Raw genomic sequence first — 23,814 nt, 5'->3', positions numbered from 1 at the left:
ATCGGTGCTATCGCCGAAGCTGAGTTTCTTGCGTGGATGCCGGGTTCCGGCCCCATGTCCCGGTTATACGGGCAGCATAGTTCCACCAGTCGCGTGAGAGTCTCCTTGGCCGGCGTCCGGCTTGGCAATAGTGTCTGGACGGAGAAGTCCATCCGATGCAACGCTGGTAGGACGCTTCCCTGTGTGGAATGTCGTTTCCAGTGTTATATTGTACACCATGTTCAGGCCATATTTGGGATCGCGAAAGGCTGACAGCCTCACCTAAGGGGAAGCACGGCATACTGCAGAAGACCCCAGACTGAATGATCTTGGGAGATCGCGTCCCTCTATATCAGATCCCGGATCGCCCACCATGCGGTTCAGGACTTTGTTCTTCACTCTCTTTGTCACTCATTTGGCGGCAGCTCATCCGCTGGAGTGGTTAGGACTGGCTTCGTGGGATGTCGAGGGCTATGCGAAAGATAACCCGATAGGGCCCACGACAGGCGGTGAGGGTGGCGAAACGGTAACTGTCGACAATGCAGCCGATTTTAAAGCAGCAGTGACGGGGAACGACCCGCGAATTGTGCTCGTCATAGGAGAGATCAACCTCCCGTCGCGATTGAAGATCGGAGCCAACAAGTCAGTCATTGGCTTTGGGAAGACGGCACACATTACCGGCAGCGGCTTGGATGTGTATCATGTCAGCAACGTGATCATCCGGAACTTAAAGATCAGCTTTATCAAGGACAATGACTGTATCACCATCCGGAACTCGACGAGGGTGTGGGTCGACCACAATGAATTCGAGTCAGACATCTCAAAGGGGCCAGATTTCTATGTGAGCGCTTTCGCCCAGCCGACCCCAGAGAAAGATGCTGACTTGCTTAGGACGGCCAAGTAGACGTAATCCGCGGGTCCGACTGGATCACTGTCTCGTGGAACTATTTCCACGACCATTGGAAGTCATCTTTAGTTGGCAACGACGCGGCGCTGCGCGACGAAGACTTCGGGAAGCTGCACGTAACATATCATCATAACTATTGGCGCAACGCCGGCACTCGAGGACCGGCAGGCAGATTCGGCCACCAACATGTCTACAACAACGTGTATGCAGACTTTCTGTATCAGGCCATTCATTCACGCTCGTACAACCAAATCCTCGTTGAGGGGAATGTGTTCCGAGGCAACACCCGTGAGGCTCTAAGCACCTACGGCTTGGTAATTCCGGAGGACTCGCCGAATACGTGCTCTTGTGGGGATGAGGAACTTGACGGGTTTGCAAATCTCGGTGCAAGTGAGTCTCCCATCGCGCTGGAAGCATTCCTCAAGTTGCTAACAACAATGACAGAGAATGACTGGGGAGAGGCTGGGGTTAACATCACCCAGGTTGGAAACTTCACAAAGGCCCCATACAAGTTCAAGTTGACACCGCTTTCTCTTGTTGAACGGGTAGTCAAGCTCGGGGTCGGGATCGGAAAGATTTGAAGGTAGTTCAGGCCCAAAACTTTGTCGGTGGTTAACGATGCAACAATGTGAGCGCGAGATTTACAAAATAAGTTAGTGTACCCTTTGGCCACCAAACACTCCGGATACTATACCATAGCATCGAGTTTATTAGCTCTATTGATGCTCTGCCACTAGTCCAGAGTCCCTGTAAAACCTGCATCCCCGAAGAGACACTGCTACCTCCATACTTAACACTGGCGACAGTTCATCTGTTCCTTGGGACAAGTGGTTCTAGGTTTTCTCCAAGCCTTCAGGGTTGTTGTCAGCATCGATGAGGACGACCGGCTCACTCGGTATTTTTACACACCAGGCAGGGGAAGGCACAGCCCCAATCTGGCGGGATACATAGTGCGCGTTGATTGGGGTCCTGGAACCGACTGATATGTGACCTGTATACCTCTAGGAAGTAAGGATTAGCACCTGGCAATTGTGGAATCATAAACCAGCCGAGGCCCTGAGATATAACCACGGCCCCTTGGGTATCGGAAAGAAACCATGTGCTCAGGCTGCAGTCTCCCAAGGCGCTGCTTGGTGGCTTCTAGCCTTACTTTTCACCGCACTTTTACTTGTCTTGACCCAGCAAACGGATCGGAGAAAACGTGAGGCTTCCGGTGCTGCAGGCAGCTGATAAATGCGCGTCAAGAATCCTAGGAATCCAATGCTCTCAGCCACCGCTGTCGACGTGATACCAGGGATCACGATTTTGACCACCGGCTTATTATCTTAAAATCATGCAGCATTCGGGAATCTTTGTCAAAGAGAAGGCTGCGTCGAAGGTGGGATGAGATGGTAACAAAGCCGCAATATATGGCTTTTTACCTAGATAGGTTACTGAAGCATCCGCGGTGAAGCTGCCAAACAGGGTTGAATGACTGAAAAGCCGATGACACACTAGCTACGTACTTGGGTCGGTTGGACTTGATGGCACAACAGCATCAACACAAGAGCCGCATGGAGGACCAGATCCTTTGTCCTATGAAACGGATGCTCAAACCAACAGCATCTGGCGGAATCATGATGACTAGTAATGACCTGTTCTGCTCACGCAGCCGAGGATCCCGTCGATAAGCCAATGAAGCCTAGAACAAAGCCACAAAGCGCATCGTTCTTCGCTACCAAATCTCCCCCTGAGCAAAAAAACAAACTTGTCAAGGGCAAGCGAGCTTGATTCCGGAACACCGAGCCAAGATCGGAAATCTTGCATGCATGTGCGTTGGCGGATACAGAGTGCTGCTAGCTGCAGGTGATGTTGGGGGTTGTGGCGGTTCTGGAAGGGTTGGGGTCATTTTTCCAGTGGCTCAGGGAGTGTAGGAAAAGAAACGACGGCGTTTCCCCGCTTCCCCTCAGCGCATCATTGCCTGCGCCCCCAGCTCCGCCACCCACCGTCAGGTGCGGCAAAAGCCACGTGGTTTCCAGCCAATGAATGACTCGGAACGCGAGTGGACCCTTCCGATTAGACCTGAAACCCCTCCCGATGAAAAGCATGGATGAAAAGAAACCTGAAAAATGGCACGCTCGTTCAGCTGCCCAAGCTGCCTTATATCAACGTGCTTACCCATTTTGCCTTCGAGGAGTATAAGAGAAGATGACCCTGTCCAATTCTCATATAATGTCACTGAAAGTCAATAAAACGCTGGTTAGACATCTGTTTAAGCCCAATTGTCAACCACCAAATTCTTGGTCTCATTGCAAGTTGTCATGAACTTAACCTGAGCTATATCCCCATAACGTCATCGCTCAGGAAAATTTCACAACATGGTTCTCTTGGACGGTCAACCATCGTCTTCCGAATATGCTGCCGCGCGCAATCTCGCCGAGCTTGCAGTCGAGAGAGCCAGCCTAGCCACGAAGCGCGTCTTAGCAACGATTCCATCTCTCCAGGACAAGATCCACCCTGAGTCACCTCTCTCCCGATATCTTAAGTCACAAACACCAGATAGGCAATGTGACGGGACATGGGCTAGCCTTAATAAATTTTTAAAGGATGACAAATCCGTCGTGACTGTCGCCGACTATGCCGCGCAAGCCCTTCTGATAGCTGCCATCCGCGCCAGTGAAAAGTTCAAGAACGACAAGATCATAGCAGAGGAAAGTATTGAGCGCCTGCGTTCTGATCCCGAATTTAGGAGGCGGGTATTCGAGGTTGTTGAGTCAACGAAACTCGATAATTGGGGAGAGAAAGCATTAGGGGGAAGCTCTGCAAGGCCAAACAATGAAGAGGAGTTGTTAAAACTATTCGAAGGTTTGGTCCCGAAGAGAGGACCACAGACCATCCGAAAGGGAGACCGGTTTTGGTGTATGGACCCGGTGGATGGCACATCTCGATATTTGACAGGAGGGCAATATGCGGTGATGTTGGCCCTTGTGGACGGTGAAGGGGAAGCTGTTGCTGCCGTGGGGTGTCCTAACCTCCGGTTGCCTGCCAGCAGGAGGAGTTTCGATATTGGAGACGATGATTTTGTGTTGGATTCGAATGCGGATTTGGCAGGATTTGGATGCCTACTCTCCGCCGAAAGATGTCAAGGCGCAAGGGTGAGAAGAATGTGGCCTGGTACCTTCGAGGAAAAGGACCTCTCCCGCGAAAACTTGGGTTCGGAACTTCTCAGTCGAAACCTTCTGCCCCCGCCAGCAGCTGATCTCAGCAACGTGTTGTTTGTTGATTCACCTACAAGTCCTGCGTCTCTCTCAGAGAAAGTCAAAGAACTGTGTACACGACTGAATGTCAGTTACCCTCCAGAGCAGAACTCTGGTCCGTACGCTAGCCATATGCGCAACGTACGAGCCATATTTGGTGGACGGAACTTGGTCCAGGTGCGCTGGCCGAAACCTGGTCCCAAGGAGATCTGGGATATCCATGATCATGTCGGGACGCAGTTGATCTATAGGGAATCTGGACCTGGTAAAGTGACCGATCTTCGAGGCAAGACATTCGATTTTGCGAAAGGACAGTCGAGACTCACCGATAACTGGGGGCTTGTCATGGCGGATCCGAGTATTCATGACACACTCATTCAGAAACTTGAAGAGATGCTAAATGAGGAGAAAGAGAAAAAAAATCCAGCGCTACGAATGTTTTGGTAAATGAGAAGAGGTAGAGGGAAGAAAAGAGTAGAACCCGTAGAACTGGAGCATGAGTTGGTGCAGACGATACCCAATCCACTATTGTTTAGGTTCTTTACAAGCCGCAATATCAACTAAGAATCCTGCAAGTTCATATGCAGGTATCTTTGCAGTGTAGTTGCCTTGTCCATGTCTGTTATTCCTTAAAGATATACTATTTTTTTTCGTTCTTCGAAGACGCCCAAGTTCCCAAACGTGTCCATATCCAAGAACTCTATTATGACGAGTGACTAGAACAGCTGGACGGGATTTAGCACGTGGAACCATCACCCTATTCAGCTTTGTTGGTGTGTTCATGCTTTTCACTGATGGATAACGTGGTAAGACACCCCTACAGCGCCTCGAACAAGGATGATGGGCTGGATAAAGGCATTGTCTATCCAAGAGGTCAACTCGATGGTCGCTGCTTGTGTTTATGGAAGAGCAAAACTAGAAGAACGTCCACTTACTCTCTTGAGCAGATGTGCGCCTCATTCGTTTTGCGATGCTGTTTTTGGCTTTTGTTTTTGACCAAATTCCCAGGGATGCAGACAAAAAGTATCAAAGCAACTACCCCAACAAGAAAGACGAGGCCAGCTAATACTCCTCCGAGTACGATAGCACCCGACTTATCCTTTGGTCGTCGTGGCCCAAGAGCAATGGCTGCTGCCAAACCGCGGGTAGATAAGGACAAAAAACAAAGTATGCCTCTGGTAGGCATCCTGGTGGACAGAGAATGGAAGAGCAAGATCTTGGCTAGAACTGTCATGGAGAAGAGCAGAGGAATGGTGACTACTATATGTGTCTGTGCTCAGACTGACGTATGTTCTTATGGCGTTGTTGCATTCACTTTCAGGCTTATGGAAACACAAAACTACAAACATGTCCAGCTCAGCGCCTGTGGACAACTTGTCCGCATATAGAATGTTATCATCTAACCAACCTGTAATACTTAAAATGACTCTGTTCTTGTCAAGTTTCCATGGAGATAGTCTTGATTTTACTGATGAAGCAGGCCTCCGGCGCATAGGAAATCTCGATGAAGCTTGCTTTCTAGGCCCACACCCCCTGCAGCTGTTGTTTGTGGAACATCATGGTATACTGACAAGTCGGCTACAACGGCACCTAAAAGTTCGTCATTCGGAACATATTGCCCCCCGTAAACCTTTTTTTTTTTTTGCAGTAATCCCCATGTTCCACAACACGAAGCGCGAAAGCTTCGGAACGCACTTTGGAACTTTCAGCTTCCCAGCCATCCACCATTAGCTGGGAACATTTAGATAAGTCAATGCCCAGTCTTCATGCTCGCTAACGGTTTCTATGAATCAGTCACTCATTTTTTTATGCGCTCCCAAACTAATACCTAAAATAGAACAATTCTGCAGAAGAAGAGACATTGAAAGACTTGCAATGGATGACAGCGGAGCGTTGTTTGTATGCTGCACTAACAGACCATCCTCTTTAAGCACCTTCCGTTTCCGTCGCACACGCTGATTGGTTGGTGGATGAAGTGTGTGATGTGGTACTGCCCCACCTTGTTGGTGTCCACGCTCCACGCTTCACATCATCCACGTGGACGACTCGCAGCTTCCTCTCCCTGAAATCTTCCAAATTATCTTTGAGCTCTTCTCAATTTCGATGATTCTTGCTTCAGGCTAGGGAAAATTTCCAAGGTTTTGCATTAGACAAACGAAGGTCCTTTGCTCTCACAGCTGCGAGCGACAATGGACAAGTTGAAGGGTCAACCTCCACCATTGTTGGCCGACGGCCCACTCAAGTCCCCGTCAGCAGTGTCATCATCGTCATGGCGGCGTCGACACTTCAAGCCGCGTCGCTCAAGGGCCCTGCGCATCCTAGCGCTTGCCTGTCTGTGCTTCATCGCCTTTGCTCAGTGGAAGCAGCTATCGCGTCCCTCTGAGCCATCTGTGACACCGGCAAAGCACCTCAACCGACATGGTCTCTCGGTGAAGCGACTCCGTGAGGACCTGCACACCTGCAAACGCCTGCGCAGCCATCCCAAGGACCCAATTGGCATAGGAAGAGAACGAAATGCTCGCTACATTGATGGCCAACCGCCAACTCTCATTAAGAATGCTACCGTATGGATTGGCGAGCCGGTTCCTGGGACCTCTCCAGAGGATGCCCGCAAGGGCAAGGGTTACAGCTGGATCAGAGCCGATGTATTCCTGCAGTATGGTCTCATCAAAACTGTATCCTCTGAGATAGATGTCTCCTCTTTGCCTGAGGACACTATTGTGTTCAACGCTCGGGGTCGTCCCCTCACTGCAGGCATCATTGACATGCATAGCCATGCCGGGGCTTCCTCGCTTCCAGAGCTCTGGGGTACCGAAGATACCAACGAGATGTCTTCCGATATTACACCTTATGTCCGTTCCATCGACGCTATCCAGCCAAACGACCCTCAACTGCAAGTCATCAAGTCCGGCGGCGTCACCACGAGCTTGGTTCTCCCCGGCTCCGCTAACAACATGGGCGGTGAGGCCTACGTGATCAAGCACGCAGTCGGAAGAGCCAACGGTCGTAACGAGACTAGCGCTGCGGACATGCTGGCTGATCCCGAACGCAATTGGCGCTTCATGAAGATGGCCTGTGGCGAGAACGCCAAGCGCGTGTATGGCAGGCCGGGCGATAAGGGGCCCACGAGCCGCATGGGTGAGAGCTGGGAATTCCGCCACGCGTTTGAGCAGGCAGCAAAGCTGGTTCGCGAGCAAGACGACTGGTGCGATCTTGCTGAGGCGGCCGGCATTCACAAGATGCGGAGCTACCTGCCACAGGATCTACGTTGGGAATCACTGGGAGCCTTGTTGAGGGACCAAGTGCGCCTTAACACCCACTGCTATACCATTCCTGACTTGGAAGCCTTTGTCGACCACACGAATGAATTCAAGTTCAAGGTTCGGGCGTTTCATCATGCCCATCAGACGTATCTTGTTCCGGAGGTGAGATCTTCAAGCCCAAGATTAATGGCGCACAGTGATCTAATGAGCTCGCAGATCCTCAAGCGTGCGTATGGTGAGCCGCCGGCATCGGCCCTCTTTGCCGACAACATGTGGTACAAGTCCGAAGCAGCCACGGCGTCTGAGCACGCCGGCAAGATCCTGTACGACAATGGATTGACTCCCATCTACGTCAGTGACAATCCGGTTCTGAATGCCCAGCATGTCCTCTTTGAGGCTGCGAAGGCATATCGCTACGGCCTACCTTACCATGCCGCTCTGGCTGCTGTTACGAGTGCGCCTGCTGAGCGCCTCGGCTTCGGGAAGAGGCTTGGTAAAGTCAAGCCGGGCTTCGATGCTGACGTCGTTGTATGGGACAGTGATCCACTGAGTGTCGGTGCGGCTCCGGTTCAGGTCTGGATTGACGGCGTTGCGCAGTTCGAGAAGCCGTATGAGCTGAAGAAGTCTACCCTTGAGCTCATTGTACCCGACGAGAACTTGTCCAAGATCCCAGAGGGTCCAGTGTCCTTGGACAATGTTGTCTTCGTCGGTGTATCCAAGGTCTTGCTGGACGGTGACTTCCCTACCGCCCGCAATGTGACAGTGGTCATTTCAAAGGGCAAGATTGCGTGCATTGGGATTTGCGAAAGCGAGCTGCAGATTGCGTCACGTTCTGAGACTCCTATCATCACCCTTAGAGATGGCTACTTGACCAAGTCTCTCACCGCTTTTGGCTCCAAGATCGGGCTCAACGCCATCGATGCCGAGGATGACACCGACAATGGCCCGAGCGATGGCAGCTTCACCCGTGGTGAAGATGGTCTGGTTCTTGATAACACCAAGACGAATGTCGCCTATGCTTACGGCGTCACCAAGGCCATCTCGGCCCCGAAGCTCAATGGTGGTGCCACTCACCACGGTACTAGCGTCGGCTTCTTAACGGGCGCAAAAAGCGCTCTTGACAAGAATGCTATCTTCGTGTCTGATGCTTCAGTCCACTATACTTTGGATTTGTCTGTCAAGGGCCCCCAGTCAGACACCCCGTCTATCTCTGCAGCAGTGGGTTCCTTACGTAAGAAACTCCTCAAAGCGGCTGCTTCTCTTAACTCGACAATCAGCTCCAGCCCGGAACCCTACTCCGAAGAGTCCTACCTTCGTCTGGTCGCCAACGGCACTCTTCCTCTCGTGGTTACTGTCCACAGTGCCGATGCCATTGCTGCGCTGCTCAAGGTTAAGTCGACCGTCGAGAAGACCTACCCAGCTTCTCACATCCGCCTGGTCATCCTCGGCGGTGCCGAGTCCTACCTTGTTGCTCACGACCTCGCCGCCGCTAACGTTAGCGTTGTCCTTGCACCGCTCTTGTCGTACGCCACAACTTGGGACCAACGCCGTGCCCTGACTGGTGCCCCGCTCACTAACGGGACATGCGTTGATTACCTGCTTGATGCAGGCGTAACCGTTGCAATTGGTCTTGAGGAGGACTGGGTGGTGAGAGATTTGTCGCTGTTGGCAGGTTGGGTGTTGAACAATGGTGAGGGCAGGGTCAAGGGTGAGAAAGAAGCTCTGGAACTCGTTAGCGGAAATGTCTACCGCATGCTGGGTATCAAAGAGCCCGACGTCGAGGAAGGGCATTTCGTGGTGTGGGAGGGTAGTCCTGTTCAAATTGGTAGCCGGGTAAAGGCTGTGAGTGGCGGATTGGGCAAGGTGAGTGTTTGGCTGTAGATTGGCGACATTTTTGAATAGAATGCTGTCATACAGTACGACTAGTAGTCATCGAAGTTGGATAAATCACGAGAATTTAAAAATTGAGATATCCGAAGCCACGAAGTACGGCTGGTGAACAGTGTTCGAAGACAATTGGATCCAACCATCTGGGTGAACAGGTATTGTCATCAAGAAATATCATATTGCCGAGCATATACCATAAACGAAAGGAGTCATTACATCCATATATCCAGATATCGTTAACAGATGAACCTATAAACCTTCTTCCATGTCGGCCATGTCGCCCGATCCTCTTCCTCCTGCGCCTTGATAATATCCAACCGGCCAATATCCCGCCTTCCGGTATCGATATCCATATCCTCGATCTTAACATAGCTCGTCTTATACCAGAGCTTATGTCCCAACCACATAACCAACACGACAGGAAGAGCAAGACACTGCACAAAAAAGCTGTACGCGATATCGCTCGCACTTAATGGCTTATTGGCGTCCTCTCCCGAGCGAATAGGCGAAATCGACACCCAGATCTGCGCGGCCAGGATAGCAACGTTCAGTGCGAAGCCCAACCAACTACCCCATATGCCAGCTTGTGCCCTGAAGGCCATCTCTTCCAAACTACGACCGGCGCGGGCCCATGCAGTCCGGAGACGGATGTGCGCCAGACAAGTTGACGCCCACGTAAAGATGGACGAAAGACCCGAAATGGCGAGGAGCCAGTCGAATACTCGGCCGTGGCCGTGCGAGTCGGCAAGGTAGGCCAGTAGACCTACAGCCGAGACGACCAAGATCGAAACAAGAGGTCGACCGCGACGATCGACGTAGGCTAGGATCTTCGGTGCCTGTCCTTGTTCGGCTAGAGCGGCTAGAGTGCGACTGGAACCGAAGACGGATGAGTTACCGACAGAGATGACAGATATCAGGATGACGCCGTTCATAACAGAGGGAAGAATGGTTGCTCCCGCGGACTCGATGGCGATTACGAAGGGAGAGGCTGAGGCATCAGCGATGGAGGAGGCGTGTAGGAGCCGGGGCTCTGTGTAGGGGACCAGCAGGCCGACTAGCGTCAAGGAGACGATGTAGAAGAGGGTGATACGCCAGAAGACCTGTTTGATGGCTGTGGGCAGCGATTTGCGAGGATTCGCGGTTTCGGCAGCGGCTAGACCGACCAGCTCCGTACCCGCGAAGGCGAAGGCTGCGGTCACGAAGACGGAGCACAACCCCTTGAAACCATTATTGAAGGCCCCAGGGTCGCGCCAGTAGCGGCCACCGATGTATCCTGATGTTGGGGTGCCGCCGATGTTGATCACGATGCCGAGCAGGCTGTTTAAGGGGTTAGCTGGAGGTCGAACCCGGAACAGAAAGGAAAGATGACGCACATGAAGCCAACCACGGCTGTGACCTTGACAATTGCGAAGACGAATTCTGCTTCACCATAGCCTTTGATACCGCACAGGTTGATGACGATGATAACGAGGAGGAAGATAGTCACGAAGATAGCTCTGCTGAGCCCAGGGTTCCAGTACCCTATTGTTAATGCGCCAGCGATGACCTCCAAAGGGAGGACAACGATCCACTGAAGGGCGTAGCTGTTGGAGTTTGTCAGCATCCAACACCAAAAAAAAGGGCCTCGTTGAGCAGACTTACTTCCAGCCCATAGCAAAACCCCAACTAGGATCCAAAAATCTCGTCGAGAACGCTGAATAACTACCAGCCACAGGGAAAACAACAGCCAGCTCTCCCAGCGCCTGCATTGTGCAGTACATCATCACACCAACCAACACATAAGCGAGTACAACGGACGCCGGTCCGCCCTCACTAAGTGCCTTCCCGCTTGCGACGAACAAACCAGTCCCAATAGAGCCAGAGATAGCGATCATCTGCAAATGCCTGGCCTTCAACTCCCTCGCTAACAATGTGCTTGCCGTCTTGGTGCTGGCACTACGCAGGTCAAAGAACCGTCCATCCTCCTTATGCTTATGCCGTGGCCTCCGCCGGATGGGCTGGTGCCGTTCCAGGTCGACATCAAAGTCATCACAGTAAGTTAGACTCCGAGGAAGACTAGAGCGGTTACTGCTGCTGTAATAGGAAGGGGGGTTCTGCCGACGAAAGGAGTCGATAAAGTGATTGAAATGACCGCGGAAGGTGTGGTCGTGCTGTGCGTCATCGTCGTCCGCGGGGTCAGAGCTATACCGGCTGTTGTGATAGTCGTCGAGGGGTTGCTGCGAAGAGGTTGAGGGCTGCGGAACCGTCGACATGGATTTGTGGCTCGGAGTGTGCCCTTCGTCGTGGGCTGTTAGGATGCTCCCTGAGGCGGAGACGTGCTGTTGTTTGTCGAGGTGCGAGAGCTCGATGTCGTGCGCCATGGTGACACTGTCAGGCATAGGAGGGGAGGTAAGCGTGAGAAATGGGGTCTGGCCGGCAGACGGTGAAGTATAATGGGGGTCTGATGGATATGTTATGGGTATAGGGGGTTCAGATCTAATGTTGCTTTTGAGATCTTGAGATTGAGGTTGCGAGGCGTGGGTGTCAGAAACTGCGTTCAGGTCAAATCGATGTCGTCAACACGTCAACAAAAAAGAGTTTGCGACCGATACGCTCGATCCGACGCCATCTTCACTCTTTCCTGGTTAAGCACACATCGAGATGATCCCGTCTAGCCAAGTGATAGGGTGTTTTACAAGGAGCACAATTTCTGGGTTGAGGTTGAAGGAACTAGGTGTCCTTGACTTTCTTCCCAGTCTTCAATATCGGCCACCGAGGTGTTTAAGGTCGGGACCAGGCGTTGATAGCTGTCGTCACTGAGAAAGTGTCACACAAACCCCAATTCCAAGAAGCGAGGGAAAAGGCGAAGAGAAAAAAAAGTGGACTCCCTAAAGTTGCAGACCGGCGATCCGAACTGGCGATTAAGTGGAGGGATTACCCAGGTTGAAGTCTGGGTACATGAACCAGGACATCCCCGACAGATCACACAAGGACACCCACACAGCCTGTCACCGATGCCATGGGAGGTCGGCACCGGCCGCACATCCAGAAATGGCGGTCCACGCAACCCACACAACCGGTCGGCCTGTGATTAACGACTGCAATCTGCAACATGCATGGGCGTTGGGTGCGGTGGTACACAGAGCATAGCAGCAGCATACAGCACTCCATCGACAGGATCCCTGACGACATTTTAGGACGTTGCATTCACCATCGAAAACCCCTTGACATGCCGCTATGCTGCTCTGGGAGCGCTGCAACGCCAGACTGCAACACTCCAGCTCAGGCCACACGCGGTCCAATACTTATCTCAAGGAGCAGGAGGGTAAAACGACAGGGGTCGATGAACAGCTTAGAGATGTAACTGGGCCAGCAAAAGGCCGGGGAAACGTGAGAGCGCGCCAGACTGCTGGGACTTGAGACTGGAAAGAGAGCATTTGAACATGCGACACGGCAGAAAACCACGCGCTCCGCTGTGCCATGTTAAGGCTTCGGTCGGCCTTGTAACATCCCACTGCAGACCGAACTCGCCAAAAGGGAAACTTGATCTCGGTAGGGCTGCAAGTCAACAGGAGAGTAGAGCGTCTCTGGAGACCTCTGATTTCCCCTCGCTTTCAGAGGAATTCCGTCCCTGATCTGATCCCTCATCCCGTTGTGGCGTGCTCCATCCCTCCCCGTTTACGTACCATCCCACTTATCTCTGCTCTGCAAGCACGCCAAACTGGTGTTAGTCACATGCCGGCGGTGTTACCCCTGATGGTTCAAGCGGCCGCTCTTAGTGGGGTGCTCACAACAGCCAACCAGACCGGCGAAGCCAAGCTCCTTCTGCCACGAGGTGGATGGAGTCCGTTGAGCCGGCTATTGGATTGTCTTGTGCGATTTTTCTCCAGGCTCCAGCACAGCAGCAGTTTATCACCGTATCTCGGCGCCCGGACCGGTTGGCTGTTTTCACTTTTGCCCTCCGTTATCATGACACCCTTATCAGTGCACGAACCTTCTGTGTCTCCGTGCACCGAGGTATTGGGTTCGGCGATGGCTCACCGCCAAGAGCTGAGGATTTGGATGGTTTGAAGAAAGTACGGAAGGCTGTCACGGCGCTTGAGGCGAAGTCTTTGAGCAAGGAAACAAACAGGAAACGCATCATGGTATCATCCAGAGGTATCATGAACTACATAGCAACCCAAATCGTAAACACGAACATAGCAAAATTAAGCAATACCTTCAATCTTTCCATCAACATTCAGGGGCTGCATCTCCCTGACGGGCAACGCTGTCGCCATTGCTCTGCCTCGAGATCCCGATCGCACAATAACGTCCTCAGGACGTAACACCAGGGCGTCCTCGGGCCGAAGAATGAGCCCATTCGTCTCCTGAATATATGCAGCCCGCTGCTTCTCATCCATCTTAGACACCGTAACCTCAATCGTAGTGGTCTGGATAATCTTTGTGTCCGGGTCCGGCATCGAGACAGCATGGATGCGATCCCGGCCCCGCGGAATCAGCGAGTCTCTACTGTCTGTCCGGCTGACTCTCCCTCCCTCCAAGGGCGCCTCCTTCACAATCAGGCCGCCGCTAGCAACCCGTTGATGCAGGCTCGGGCGATGCTGGTGTCCCTTGGAAGGCATTGTCTTGATTACCTCTCTGACAATCTCAGGATCATCGCCCTCACTGTCCTCTTCCCATTCTCCCGTCTTCATCTTGCTGCTGCCCCTCCTGTGATGAGCCATGACCTCGTCAATTGGAGGAGGCTCGTACTGCGGTTTCCTCTTCTTCTTAATGCCCTTATCCCTGACAAATGTGCCAATGACCAGGGCATTTGTCGCGAACGTTGCTACCAGTACCTCGACGGATGCCCACATCGATCTCGTCGCTTGGTACCCTCCCTCTTTCATGATAGCAAGCACCTTGTAAATGGCCACAGCTGCTGTGAACAAATGCAGCCCGAACAGGAAAACCAGCAATGCTCTTCTTCCTACGGACAACCCCAGTCGGCTGCTGTGCCGCCAGATAATGAGCACAGGGAAAAAGACGAGCATGACGTCGGTTAGGGCATTGCCAACGGCTGCAACGATGAGTTGGGCATAGCCCTGACGGCAGCGGCCTCCCGGGTCGGGGACGACCTGCCAGTTGTGGGGGAATGGTGCTGGAGGGGAGCACTCGGCGAGAGTTGAGATGACGATCGCGAGGAAAGTAAAAAGGAGAGAAACATTGATGAAGCGGAGAATGAAAGTATAGCGGGTGTTGCCTGAGTTGGAGACCAGACGGTAGAGAAAGGCGAGAGTGACAAGCTTGAAGACCCAAAGGCTGCGCAGGTCAGTCATCTGTTTGGACCGTGATATCTGAGGACAAACTCACATTCCAGCATGCATCACTCTGCTCGCCAGAACAAGTTTGCTGCCCATCTCTCTGTGGCGAATCTCGTCCTCGCTGAAAATGATCCCATCGACCTTGACATTGTTGGTGCCATACATCAGTACTGGGTGAATAAGCCCCATTCGGGCAAACATTGGCAGCAACACGACTGCGGAGAGCTTGTCTTCGCCAAACAGGCGTTCAACGCGTACAAGACGGCCCATTAACCGTAACAGGATCACAACAGTGCTCATCAGGGTGATCCACCATGATGTTAACAGCACCGACTTGTCCTCGCTGAATGGCCGTGCCGGCGGCGCTTCTGAGTAGAATCCCATCTTGATAGAGACCTTGAGTGTTGGTGAGATTCAGGGTTGTTGCTTATGGCGTCGTCATGGTCACAATAACTTCTTCAATGTTGTCCTTGCTGGCGACAGCAAGAGACTAGAATGCTTGCTTGATAGGGGCTAAGTCGTTGTGAAGCACAAGAATGCGGCTGCAGCAAGAATCCCATCCTCGACACGCAACTGTGAAACAATGGTGTTATCTTCTAAAAGAAGCCACCGAGGCTCTTTTCACAAGCCTGCTAATGCAGATGGCGTGCATGCTGCAGAAGACCGTCAGCAATACCCCTCCCCCTTCATTCCAAATCCATTCCAAATCTCCCCCAAAGCCAAGGCCAGAGCCGGGCCCCTGACATCGAAGCCTGGCCAGGCTTCCCCCACGCGGCGTCCCGCCATCGAAGCTCATCCACCATTCCACACCCGGGCCGGAATCATCAGGAAATTGAGCAACCCGCTGCCCCGACCGTTGATTGGCGAGGTTTCACTACCATGTGGCAGACAAGGGTTCTGGGCGTGCATCTTCTCCAGGGTTGCCCCAGTGCCGTTGCTATCAGCCCAGCTCCTTGCGGTTAACATCACTGTATCTTGCCATTTTGCCGTTTTTGCGCTTTCTCGCCAGCTGCGTGTTTCCCCGTGTGCTGACGACCCCTCTACTTTGATAAGCTCGGCAGCCGGCTCGGAGTTCACTGCCCGAAACGGTGGAGTGCAGGCGGGTCGGGGGCTTGTCTTGTTCCAGCAACACGGCTCCAACCTCTTTTTCTTCGCTCTTTTGTGGTGCACGCGCGGCGCGATGCCTAGCGTGAAGGGCGTCTCCATATTGCAAGTGGATTATAGACGGCCCGAATGCTTGTTATCGCGATCTGGAAGTGGTGAAAATTCGAATCTATTGCGAGGGCGTTCGCTGGCTTCCGTCATCTTGTCCACGTTTCATGAGACTGGGAGAAAAGCAGTTTGGAGATGTCGGCCGCGCGAAAGAAAGCGGAAAAATGCCCGAAGGAGCTTGCCCAATCCCGGCCCACTGCGACGACGACAATGACAAGGGTCCATGTCAGGGCACCACAACTGCCCAGCAGTGGCTTTCGTTTTCATCCCTGTCCCTCCTGTACTGAATGCCGCAAGCAACGGGACTTCAATATCTCAGCCGTTTAGCCATCTGCAAGATAATGACCAAAAAGGCTTTGCTGCTGTCAGCTCACTTTCCAAGCCTAGGGCCTTGCAATATGTTCTAGAAGCTCCTACACTCAGATCGCAATCTTACAAACCAAATTTCGGCTTTTTGGCTGTTCTTACTCACCAACTTGCCAAAAACAAAATCTTCAAAACATCACAAGCTGAACCCTGATGAGAGATGAGATCATGGATCCTATCTATTCAGTGTGCACAACCTTATCTTCCCTTTGCTCGCTCCACTTCTCATCCAAGCTGGAACCAACACCTGGGCTCATGGTTACACCGATGACACCCTTCAATCCGATCCTCGTTGCTTCCTCCTCAATAAACACCCTCTTCACCAAAATTTAAGTTCATGAAAGTGTGTCCACTGCCACGCAAACAGAGTGGGGACTCACTCCGCGAAGTCCACTGATCTCCCTTGCTTCCGTCTTCGTCGGTTGTGCAGGCAGATCACAGGCCATCATGATAGTCTGGAGTTGCAGTTAATGTGCATTGGCCTGAGGATCTAAGGATTATCCAGGCGATGTGCAGCAAGGGCTCACAGCCACGTATCATGAGATGACAGGGTTCGGTGCAAGAATAGTGACTTTAAGGGGAGGAATAGCTAAAAACCCAAATACCACGGTAACAACAGCAACACCAAGAAATGACATCCTGTCCCAACAGAAGGGCTGCAAGGTTTCCTCTACCCAAGCTTCTGCATGCAGGTTTTGGAAGCGCAGCATCCTTTTCTTGCCTTGACTCTTGTAAAAGTCTCCCCCGACAGGCCGTCTCATCATACCCGAAAATAACCTGAAGCTATTGGAAGAAGCACGCAGGAGCGTGCCATCCATCCATCAAAAGTTTCTGAGGAGCATGCTGAATGTAGTGAACTACCGGCAGCCACACATGCAGGAGTATCCCACCTGCCTATGTCAGCTCTGTGGCTGCAGGCCCAAGAATCTTCATTGCAGCTGAGAAAACAGCAACTGTGCAGCTCCTGAAAACTCCTAGACCCTGCGTTTGCTCATTGTCAAATGCCATCCTCCCTCCCCTATGTAGGGCTTCACAAGCAAGCCTCAGCGTTTCATCCCTCGGTTCTTCACCCATGGGATTGGAATAAACCTAAAGACCTGGAAGAACGGCATGGACGGAACCCGTACCCTGAAATGTTTGAGGTGACATGTGCATGTAGCATTCACCCTGCTTGAGAGTGTCTTTTGGAAGGTGGCTTCGTGGGAGGGACATCAACTTCAATTTGCTGTTCAGAGAGTTATTTTAGTGTTCTACTGCACTTGAGCACACCATTACTTGTGATCTGAAACCCAGAAGGGAAGCTATAAAACGTTGTGTGCTCAGACACAAAGACCCTCTCTGGCCACGCTATTGGGAGGACAATCATCCCACCGGCTTCCTGACTGTTGGAAAACCCTCACAAGACATCTTTTCAACCTTCCTGAAACAGTTCTCAATGTGGTGGCCATTGGGCATGATTATGCGGGGTAATCATGCTTGGAGTGGGTATCCCACTGTTGATGGGGGTGGCTTATGATTGTGGTAATTGGTTCAAATGGGCACAATAGTGGCAATACTTTCGATCGAAAATTGTTGCAAAAATGTGATGGAGTACATAGTTTGCTTCATGAGGAGGACCGGACTGCAATGTGAATAACTGCGAGTGTCATGAATGGCCGTCTATATTAACTTGGAAAGTCACAGTTATGTGCTACTCTGGACCTTTATTATTTGTGACAGATGCAATTGTTAGCGTAAAATGCAAAGTACTCAGCTGCTGCAAAAGATCAACCTCATGCAGGTGACTTAGCTTGCCAGCAATTTTCATTAAAAGCATTTTGCTCAGCATTCAATGAGTAAAAGTGGAGACTCTAGAAAGACTTTTACAAAGAGGTAGCCTCTAATTGTCACATACTTGCAGAAAAGAGGCAGGGCTACTTTGATAACCCAGTCTTCTCATGCATAAATGATAAACATAGGTAAAGTTTTGCAATAACTGGAACTCAATCCGACAATTGGCATTAGCCAAACAAAACAATACTGGGCTTTGTAGATAATGGCCTATGAACTGAAAGGTGGCTTGGAGGAAAGTCTTGTAAAAAATAGCTATCAAAGCTAACCTCACAACTCCCCCAAATCCTTGGCAAAAACTCTCCTCAACTCTTCTTCTTCCTCAGGGGTCAGCCTTATGTCCATTAATAACTCCTCTTCTGCCAGAGGGGTTCGAGTTCCAGCTGTATTTACTGCGGAGCCTGGCATGGTCGCTGTACAGGCAAAGCCTTTATCCTCTGAAACCTGGTCAAAGGTTGAAGCACCTGCTGTCCTTTTGGTGGAGGGTCTTTGGGGAGGGCTTCGGGGAGGTGTTGGGATGGGGACAAGCTGGCTCGATGGTAATGTCTGTTGTTGATATGTTCGTGCATAGTGTTGATCCTGAGACTGATTCTGATGCTGACGGTATTGACCACGATGTTGTCGTTGCTGTTGCAGCTGAGGTGACTGTGGATATTCCTGTGTTGGAGGAAATGATGGCCTTCTTGATGTCATTCCTGTAGGTTGAGCCTGATTTTGTCCTGTTTCTTGCGTGCTTGCTTGCTGTTTTGTTGGTAGAGGCGTTTGTGTTTGAGCCTGCTGCACTTTTTCCATCACCGTTGACGCTGTAGCAGCTGGAAGCGGCATAGGAACAAACCCCATCGATGAGGTAGGCTGAGGAGCTGGTACCGGCACCGCAGGAACTGGCCCTGCGGTTGGTGGTCTAATCCCGTAGACATCCTGAACTTGTGGCATAGGTGTTGCGTGCGTGATTACCATTCCCACCGGAGGCCCTATCCCCATGGTCAAGGCTGGTAACGGCGGTGGGTAACCTGCTCCTATCCCAACCCCCATGGGTGGAGAGGCGATATGAGGCCGGGGAGGGGCAACCAAATCTTCGATAATCGGCCCTGCGGTAGTCGCTGCTGTTGCCAAGGAAGTAGTCCATATTGTATTTGTTGTTCCGGATCCCGGAGGGCAGGGAGGGTGTTGTGGCGGGGGAGGACTGGCATAAAGAACAGGGACAGGAGGCGGGAAGCCGGGATGATAGGAGGCTATCGCTGGGTACGGGGCGTATGGGGCATAGCGACGGTTCATCTTTTCTCAGTTATTTAAGAAGTAATGGTTGGTATGGCGTTGAGGAACTTATTTTGCAGGACCGGATCTGGGACCACAGCTGAAGGAACAATGAGAGAAGGGGCATCAGGGTTGATCTTCATCGGGCAGAAACTTAGTATTATACTTGATGTGGTCACTCTCCTCATAATAAAACAACTCATGAATGAGACCATGGTCTTTGATAGAGTCCTCTGGGTCTTCGAAATGGTCTGTCCCGTGTTCCGTCGAAGTCAACCCAGTTGTAATGGTCAGTGATTGGGTCAGTGCTGCCTGTGAATGGAGGAAACAGGGTGTTAAGAAGTTGTCATGTGATCTTTCAACGATGGTCTTTGAATAACCTCGCTGTTGTGTTTCAGAGTATTTGCTGACAGGCCTTGGTGCTTCGTTGCGGCCTGGGTGCGGACTGAGGCCGCCGAGATGTAGAGGCCATAACTCGGACCCACAAAGTACAGCCTGCGGGACTGGCAACACTCAAACGATGATGAAATTGAGAATTTTCTCCACACAGAAGGCCTAGACATGCTGCCAGTTCCAGAATGCGACATCTTTTCTTTGTGAAAGAAGTTGTGCCTTAACATTTCTTGATAGCAATCCCACAGGTTGTAGCAAGGGGACACACTGTTGCTTCCAATCAGCGAAAACCTGACTAGACACAACCAGCCATGTCAAAATCTGGATCTTGGATTGATCACACACTGTCAAAGCTGTGCTTCAAAATCAGTGGCTCCAGCTATCAGAGGCTGGCCGATAAAACCTGCATTCTGAAAGACGACGACCTGTCGAGGCCATCGACTCGAGGGAAGGCCAAGCAGCTCGGACTGCCAGAGGAGGCTTCTCCCATGTTGAACTGGGACTTTATTAAGTACATTTCGAGCTCTAGGCTCAGGAGTAGAAGTGACCTGCATCTCGAGGTTGATGACGAATGCGAAAAGGGAACATCTACAGTTGAACTAAACCAAAAGGAGTTACCTGTTTATAAACCGACTTAAAACTCGTGCTATAAGAACGAAAAAGAAGAAATGATTCGATAATGCAAGGAGGCAGTAAGTGGCTGGTACCGTCATACATTTAACCTTGAAGTCAAACTAAGAATATACTGTAGTGGCGTTTGAGTATTGTCTGCTGATGATACTACCAGGACACAAATACAAGGAGCGCGCCCGACTATGCAACACCCATGATTACAGAATGCCCAACCTGTTTCTGGAGAACGGCTTACTTGAGCTCCCTAGTAAGCCTCGAATCGACACATCTTTTCCTGAATTCTTAGCTGGACATGTCTCGGCAAGCTCGAGAGCGGAGTCCAGTTCGGCACGTAATGCGGCCCTCTCGTCATGTATACTCGAGTGTGGTCGATATTACGCGAGGAATTTGGCGGATAGTACGGTGTTCTCCTCGCCGGGCGAATGATGGGTGGCAGTGTGCTCGCTATCGCGTCATTTACCGTATCTGGAACTGTCGAGGTTCCGACAAACATGGGAGACGATGGCCTTGAAGGCGAGCCTGATGATGAAAGAGAAGATGAAGACGAGGAAGAAGCGCTTCTTGAGCACGAGCGAATCGGTAGCCCGCGGTGACGCATTGGGCTGCTGGTGCGGCCGACGAAGAGTTCCGGATTTGTGGTCGGACTGGGGAAGGAATTCAAGGAAGAGAAGAGAGAACTGCTAGACTGTGAGACAGAGGGTGTACTGGGAAGAGAAGGCAGGTCAAACTCGTCTAGGTGGTCATTGCTGTAGGCTGATACCAGAGACGTTTTATGTGAGGTTAAGGACTGTGAGAACGTGGTATTGACCAAGGGAGAGTCGTTCACGGTCATATCCATGGTCACCGTACTACTCCTAATGGAGGAAAGCCGGCGTATATCGGAGACAGACCCCATGTTGCGCTCCATCGATGACAACGTGACCACTAGACATGCTGTAGACTTACAATTTCGAGCGGTAGCGTTGACATTAGACTCAAATGACCCTTATTGACACCTGGATCAGGACCTCTGGATGAGCTTCCTCAACTGATGGCCAGCGACATACATGGCCAGAGGCCTTTTAAACTCGCAACTCATGTTCATCCCCAACACAACACGAAGTTTCAAACTTGCCAGTGGCCTCATACGTAGAGTGACTGATCTCACATGTCGCAAGAACTATATTTACACATTATCATCATCAATGATCTCAGATTCCCCGGTTTGTGCCACCGAGCTGGAACGGGAAGTCAGCGGTCATGATGTCGGGCAATGTGCGTCGCGGCGTTGGGTCAGGAGGCACACTGGGGACACCACCCGGGTCTGCGGCATCTTGGTAGCCGTCGTAAAATCACAAAGCTACCTGTCACCAACATCCAGACTTGCGACATGTGCGTCAGCTAGCATCTCGAGGCCTACGAGCGGCACAGTTGAGCTGACACGATCGGTGAGGGTTTCATGTTGGTGTTGGCCGGGACAGTAAAGCTGCACAACGACATGCGCGACTCTTTTGGTTCGCAGATCCACATTAGATATTACAAAATACACTAAATCGAAGCAATTGTTTTAAAGGGAAGTTGAGTGTAGCGTACGATGTCGACGGCTTAATCTCTGATGAAGGCTGGGGTGTTCCGCATGTGAGTCTGATAAGATACGAAAGATAAGATAAACGCAGATAGCATGATAAGATAGGTGATAAAGCAGAAGGTTTCTATCGATAAGCTGATACCTTGAGAGACTAATGGAGAAAGCGACGAGTAGTCTGTTGATAAGGCTAGTCTTCTCGATAGATTACCTTATCGCGTTTCTCCTATCCGTTCCTCCCGATTTTGACTTCAACTTTCACTGCAGTTAACTTTGCAAGCCTTGCACATGTAAAAGAATCCAATTATGCAACTCGTAGGCATACGATCGGCAGTATGTAATTCATGTTATTTTTTTGAGCACTTTCATCACTATAAAAAACTGTTCCATGAAGTTAAGAACATTACCAGCCGACTGCTTTTCCATTATCTTCAATCATGACGGCACTTCCCTTGCCCCCTCATAGTTCCATTTTTTGTACAGATTATCGCCATCTAAACCTCAAATCCCGATCCTCCAATCCTCCAATGCTATAAACCTCCTCATGCCCCAGGCAACTCCTTCTTCAACTCCTCTCCGACCTCACTCTTGGAATGCACATGCACAACCGGGCAGACCCTCCCCTCCCCCGCCTGACTCACATCTGGATGATTAGTTACCTTGCCCTTATGATGTCCAACCTTAGCCTTTGTGATAGGGCACTCCTTCTCCTCCTCTTTCCCCTCTAGCTGAGGATGATCCAGCGGCAGAACTGTCGTCGCAGTGCCCACGATGGGACACACACTGTCGTCCATCTCGCGCGCGTGAGGGGAATTGACGATGCGATTCTTCAAGGCTGGGCAGGCAGAGGCATCAGAAGGGCGGCGGTCGGCTGGGATAGGGACTAAGGGGTGTTTGTGGAGGAGGTGGGCGTGGTGGTCGGTTGTTGCGCCGACGATAGGGCAGCGCTGGCCTGGTTGGGAGAAATCAATGTCGGGGTGAGAGGGGGGAAGAGTGGTATTGGTTGTCCCTATGATTGGGCAGTTTTCTAGGTGAGTGGCCATCTCGGTGGTGCTTGGCGAATTCTAGGGTGTCCCAAGTTGCTGTGGAATATTGGCTCTAATTGAGAATGTCTCGATATCAACGAGAGATGGTTCAGTTTCCTCTTCATGCAACTCAGGGTAGCGAACGTCATGTGAAAATAAACCGAATTCGAGAGCCGTGGGTTTCCGCTCTTGAGCGGTCCAACACCATTTCTCTTTTTGTAATCGGCTCTACAAACTGGTGATGCGGGGAAGCTAGAACACCGTGGGCACAGGATGACGTCGCATCTCCACGACCTATCTCCTGATGGAGTCATCGGAAGCCAATCAATTGACCACGAACAAGGATGAGTTGCTGCCGAGCGGACCATCGTCTTGTTATCCTGGCTGTCGACGGCTTATTTCTTGGGCCGAACATCTGGCTCCTGGATGAACTGGTTGCTTGCTTGTTTACTAGAGTGATGACTAACGACTAATGATTGTCCAGGACTTAAACTTTTTTTAAGTTTCAACCAAGATATCCTAAGGTTAGGTCAAGGGCCAAACATCATCCTCTGCGTTGAACGTCATCGACAACTGCTGCCGCAACATCACTGTTGTCTAGACAAGGACATTCTGGACATGGAGATACAAGGTATCTGGGCATCAGGGCCATATGATGACTGAACTCTAGGAAGTCTGCCGATGGGCCGGCGGCATGTCCGCGGTAGTCGGTGATAACGTCCGGCACAAAAAGAGGTCAAAGAGCATGACGTCTTATACCCGAGCGGGTTTGCGTCACAGCTGCCATTCAGGTGACCTTGATGGAGGCAAATGTCCGTTCACAAAGCTTTAAGATGGGAATGTAACTCATGGTCCCGAGACTTCAGTTTTCTCCTTATTGCTCAGCGAGACGAGTATTCATAATCAAGGGACGCAGCTTGGCCTAACACTCTGATTTCAATATCAAAAGATTTCGATTAATAGTAAACACATCATCAACA

The 23,814-nt window shown here is 51.3% G+C and overlaps 6 protein-coding genes across 6 annotated transcripts; 3 read left to right on the top strand and 3 right to left on the bottom strand.

The window, feature by feature from the left end:
• Positions 1–352: 352 nt before the first annotated feature.
• On the top strand, positions 353–1,467 carry CTHT_0019340 (uncharacterized protein; the record flags this gene model as incomplete). The annotated part of the gene is made up of 3 exons (XM_006692359.1): positions 353–820; positions 871–1,276; positions 1,331–1,467. 3 exons carry the CDS (start codon positions 353–355, stop codon positions 1,465–1,467), a joined length of 1,011 nt encoding a protein of 336 aa, XP_006692422.1.
• Positions 1,468–3,243: 1,776 nt separating this feature from the next.
• On the top strand, positions 3,244–4,569 carry CTHT_0019330 (uncharacterized protein; the record flags this gene model as incomplete). Its single annotated transcript, XM_006692358.1, has 1 exon — positions 3,244–4,569. One exon carries the CDS (start codon positions 3,244–3,246, stop codon positions 4,567–4,569), a length of 1,326 nt encoding a protein of 441 aa, XP_006692421.1.
• Positions 4,570–6,311: 1,742 nt separating this feature from the next.
• Positions 6,312–9,266, top strand: CTHT_0019320 (uncharacterized protein; the record flags this gene model as incomplete). Its single annotated transcript, XM_006692357.1, has 1 exon — positions 6,312–9,266. The coding sequence occupies one exon, from the start codon at positions 6,312–6,314 to the stop codon at positions 9,264–9,266; it is 2,955 nt and encodes a 984-aa protein (XP_006692420.1).
• Positions 9,267–9,508: 242 nt separating this feature from the next.
• On the bottom strand, positions 9,509–11,632 carry CTHT_0019310 (uncharacterized protein; the record flags this gene model as incomplete). Its single annotated transcript, XM_006692356.1, has 3 exons — positions 9,509–10,589; positions 10,646–10,855; positions 10,914–11,632. 3 exons carry the CDS (start codon positions 11,630–11,632, stop codon positions 9,509–9,511), a joined length of 2,010 nt encoding a protein of 669 aa, XP_006692419.1.
• Positions 11,633–13,459: 1,827 nt separating this feature from the next.
• CTHT_0019300 (uncharacterized protein) lies at positions 13,460–14,941 on the bottom strand (the record flags this gene model as incomplete). Its single annotated transcript, XM_006692355.1, has 2 exons — positions 13,460–14,555; positions 14,607–14,941. The coding sequence occupies 2 exons, from the start codon at positions 14,939–14,941 to the stop codon at positions 13,460–13,462; spliced, it is 1,431 nt and encodes a 476-aa protein (XP_006692418.1).
• A 7,410-nt stretch (positions 14,942–22,351) lies between these two features.
• CTHT_0019290 (uncharacterized protein) lies at positions 22,352–22,852 on the bottom strand (the record flags this gene model as incomplete). Its single annotated transcript, XM_006692354.1, has 1 exon — positions 22,352–22,852. One exon carries the CDS (start codon positions 22,850–22,852, stop codon positions 22,352–22,354), a length of 501 nt encoding a protein of 166 aa, XP_006692417.1.
• Between the last annotated feature and the right edge of the window lie 962 nt (positions 22,853–23,814).

This window comes from Thermochaetoides thermophila, assembly GCF_000221225.1.
Source record: "Thermochaetoides thermophila DSM 1495 unplaced genomic scaffold scf7180000011815, whole genome shotgun sequence".
In the NCBI taxonomy this organism is placed as follows: domain Eukaryota; kingdom Fungi; phylum Ascomycota; class Sordariomycetes; order Sordariales; family Chaetomiaceae; genus Thermochaetoides; species Thermochaetoides thermophila.
The sequence above is the reverse complement of the archived record's forward strand: the minus strand, read 5'-3'. Positions and strand labels throughout refer to the sequence as shown.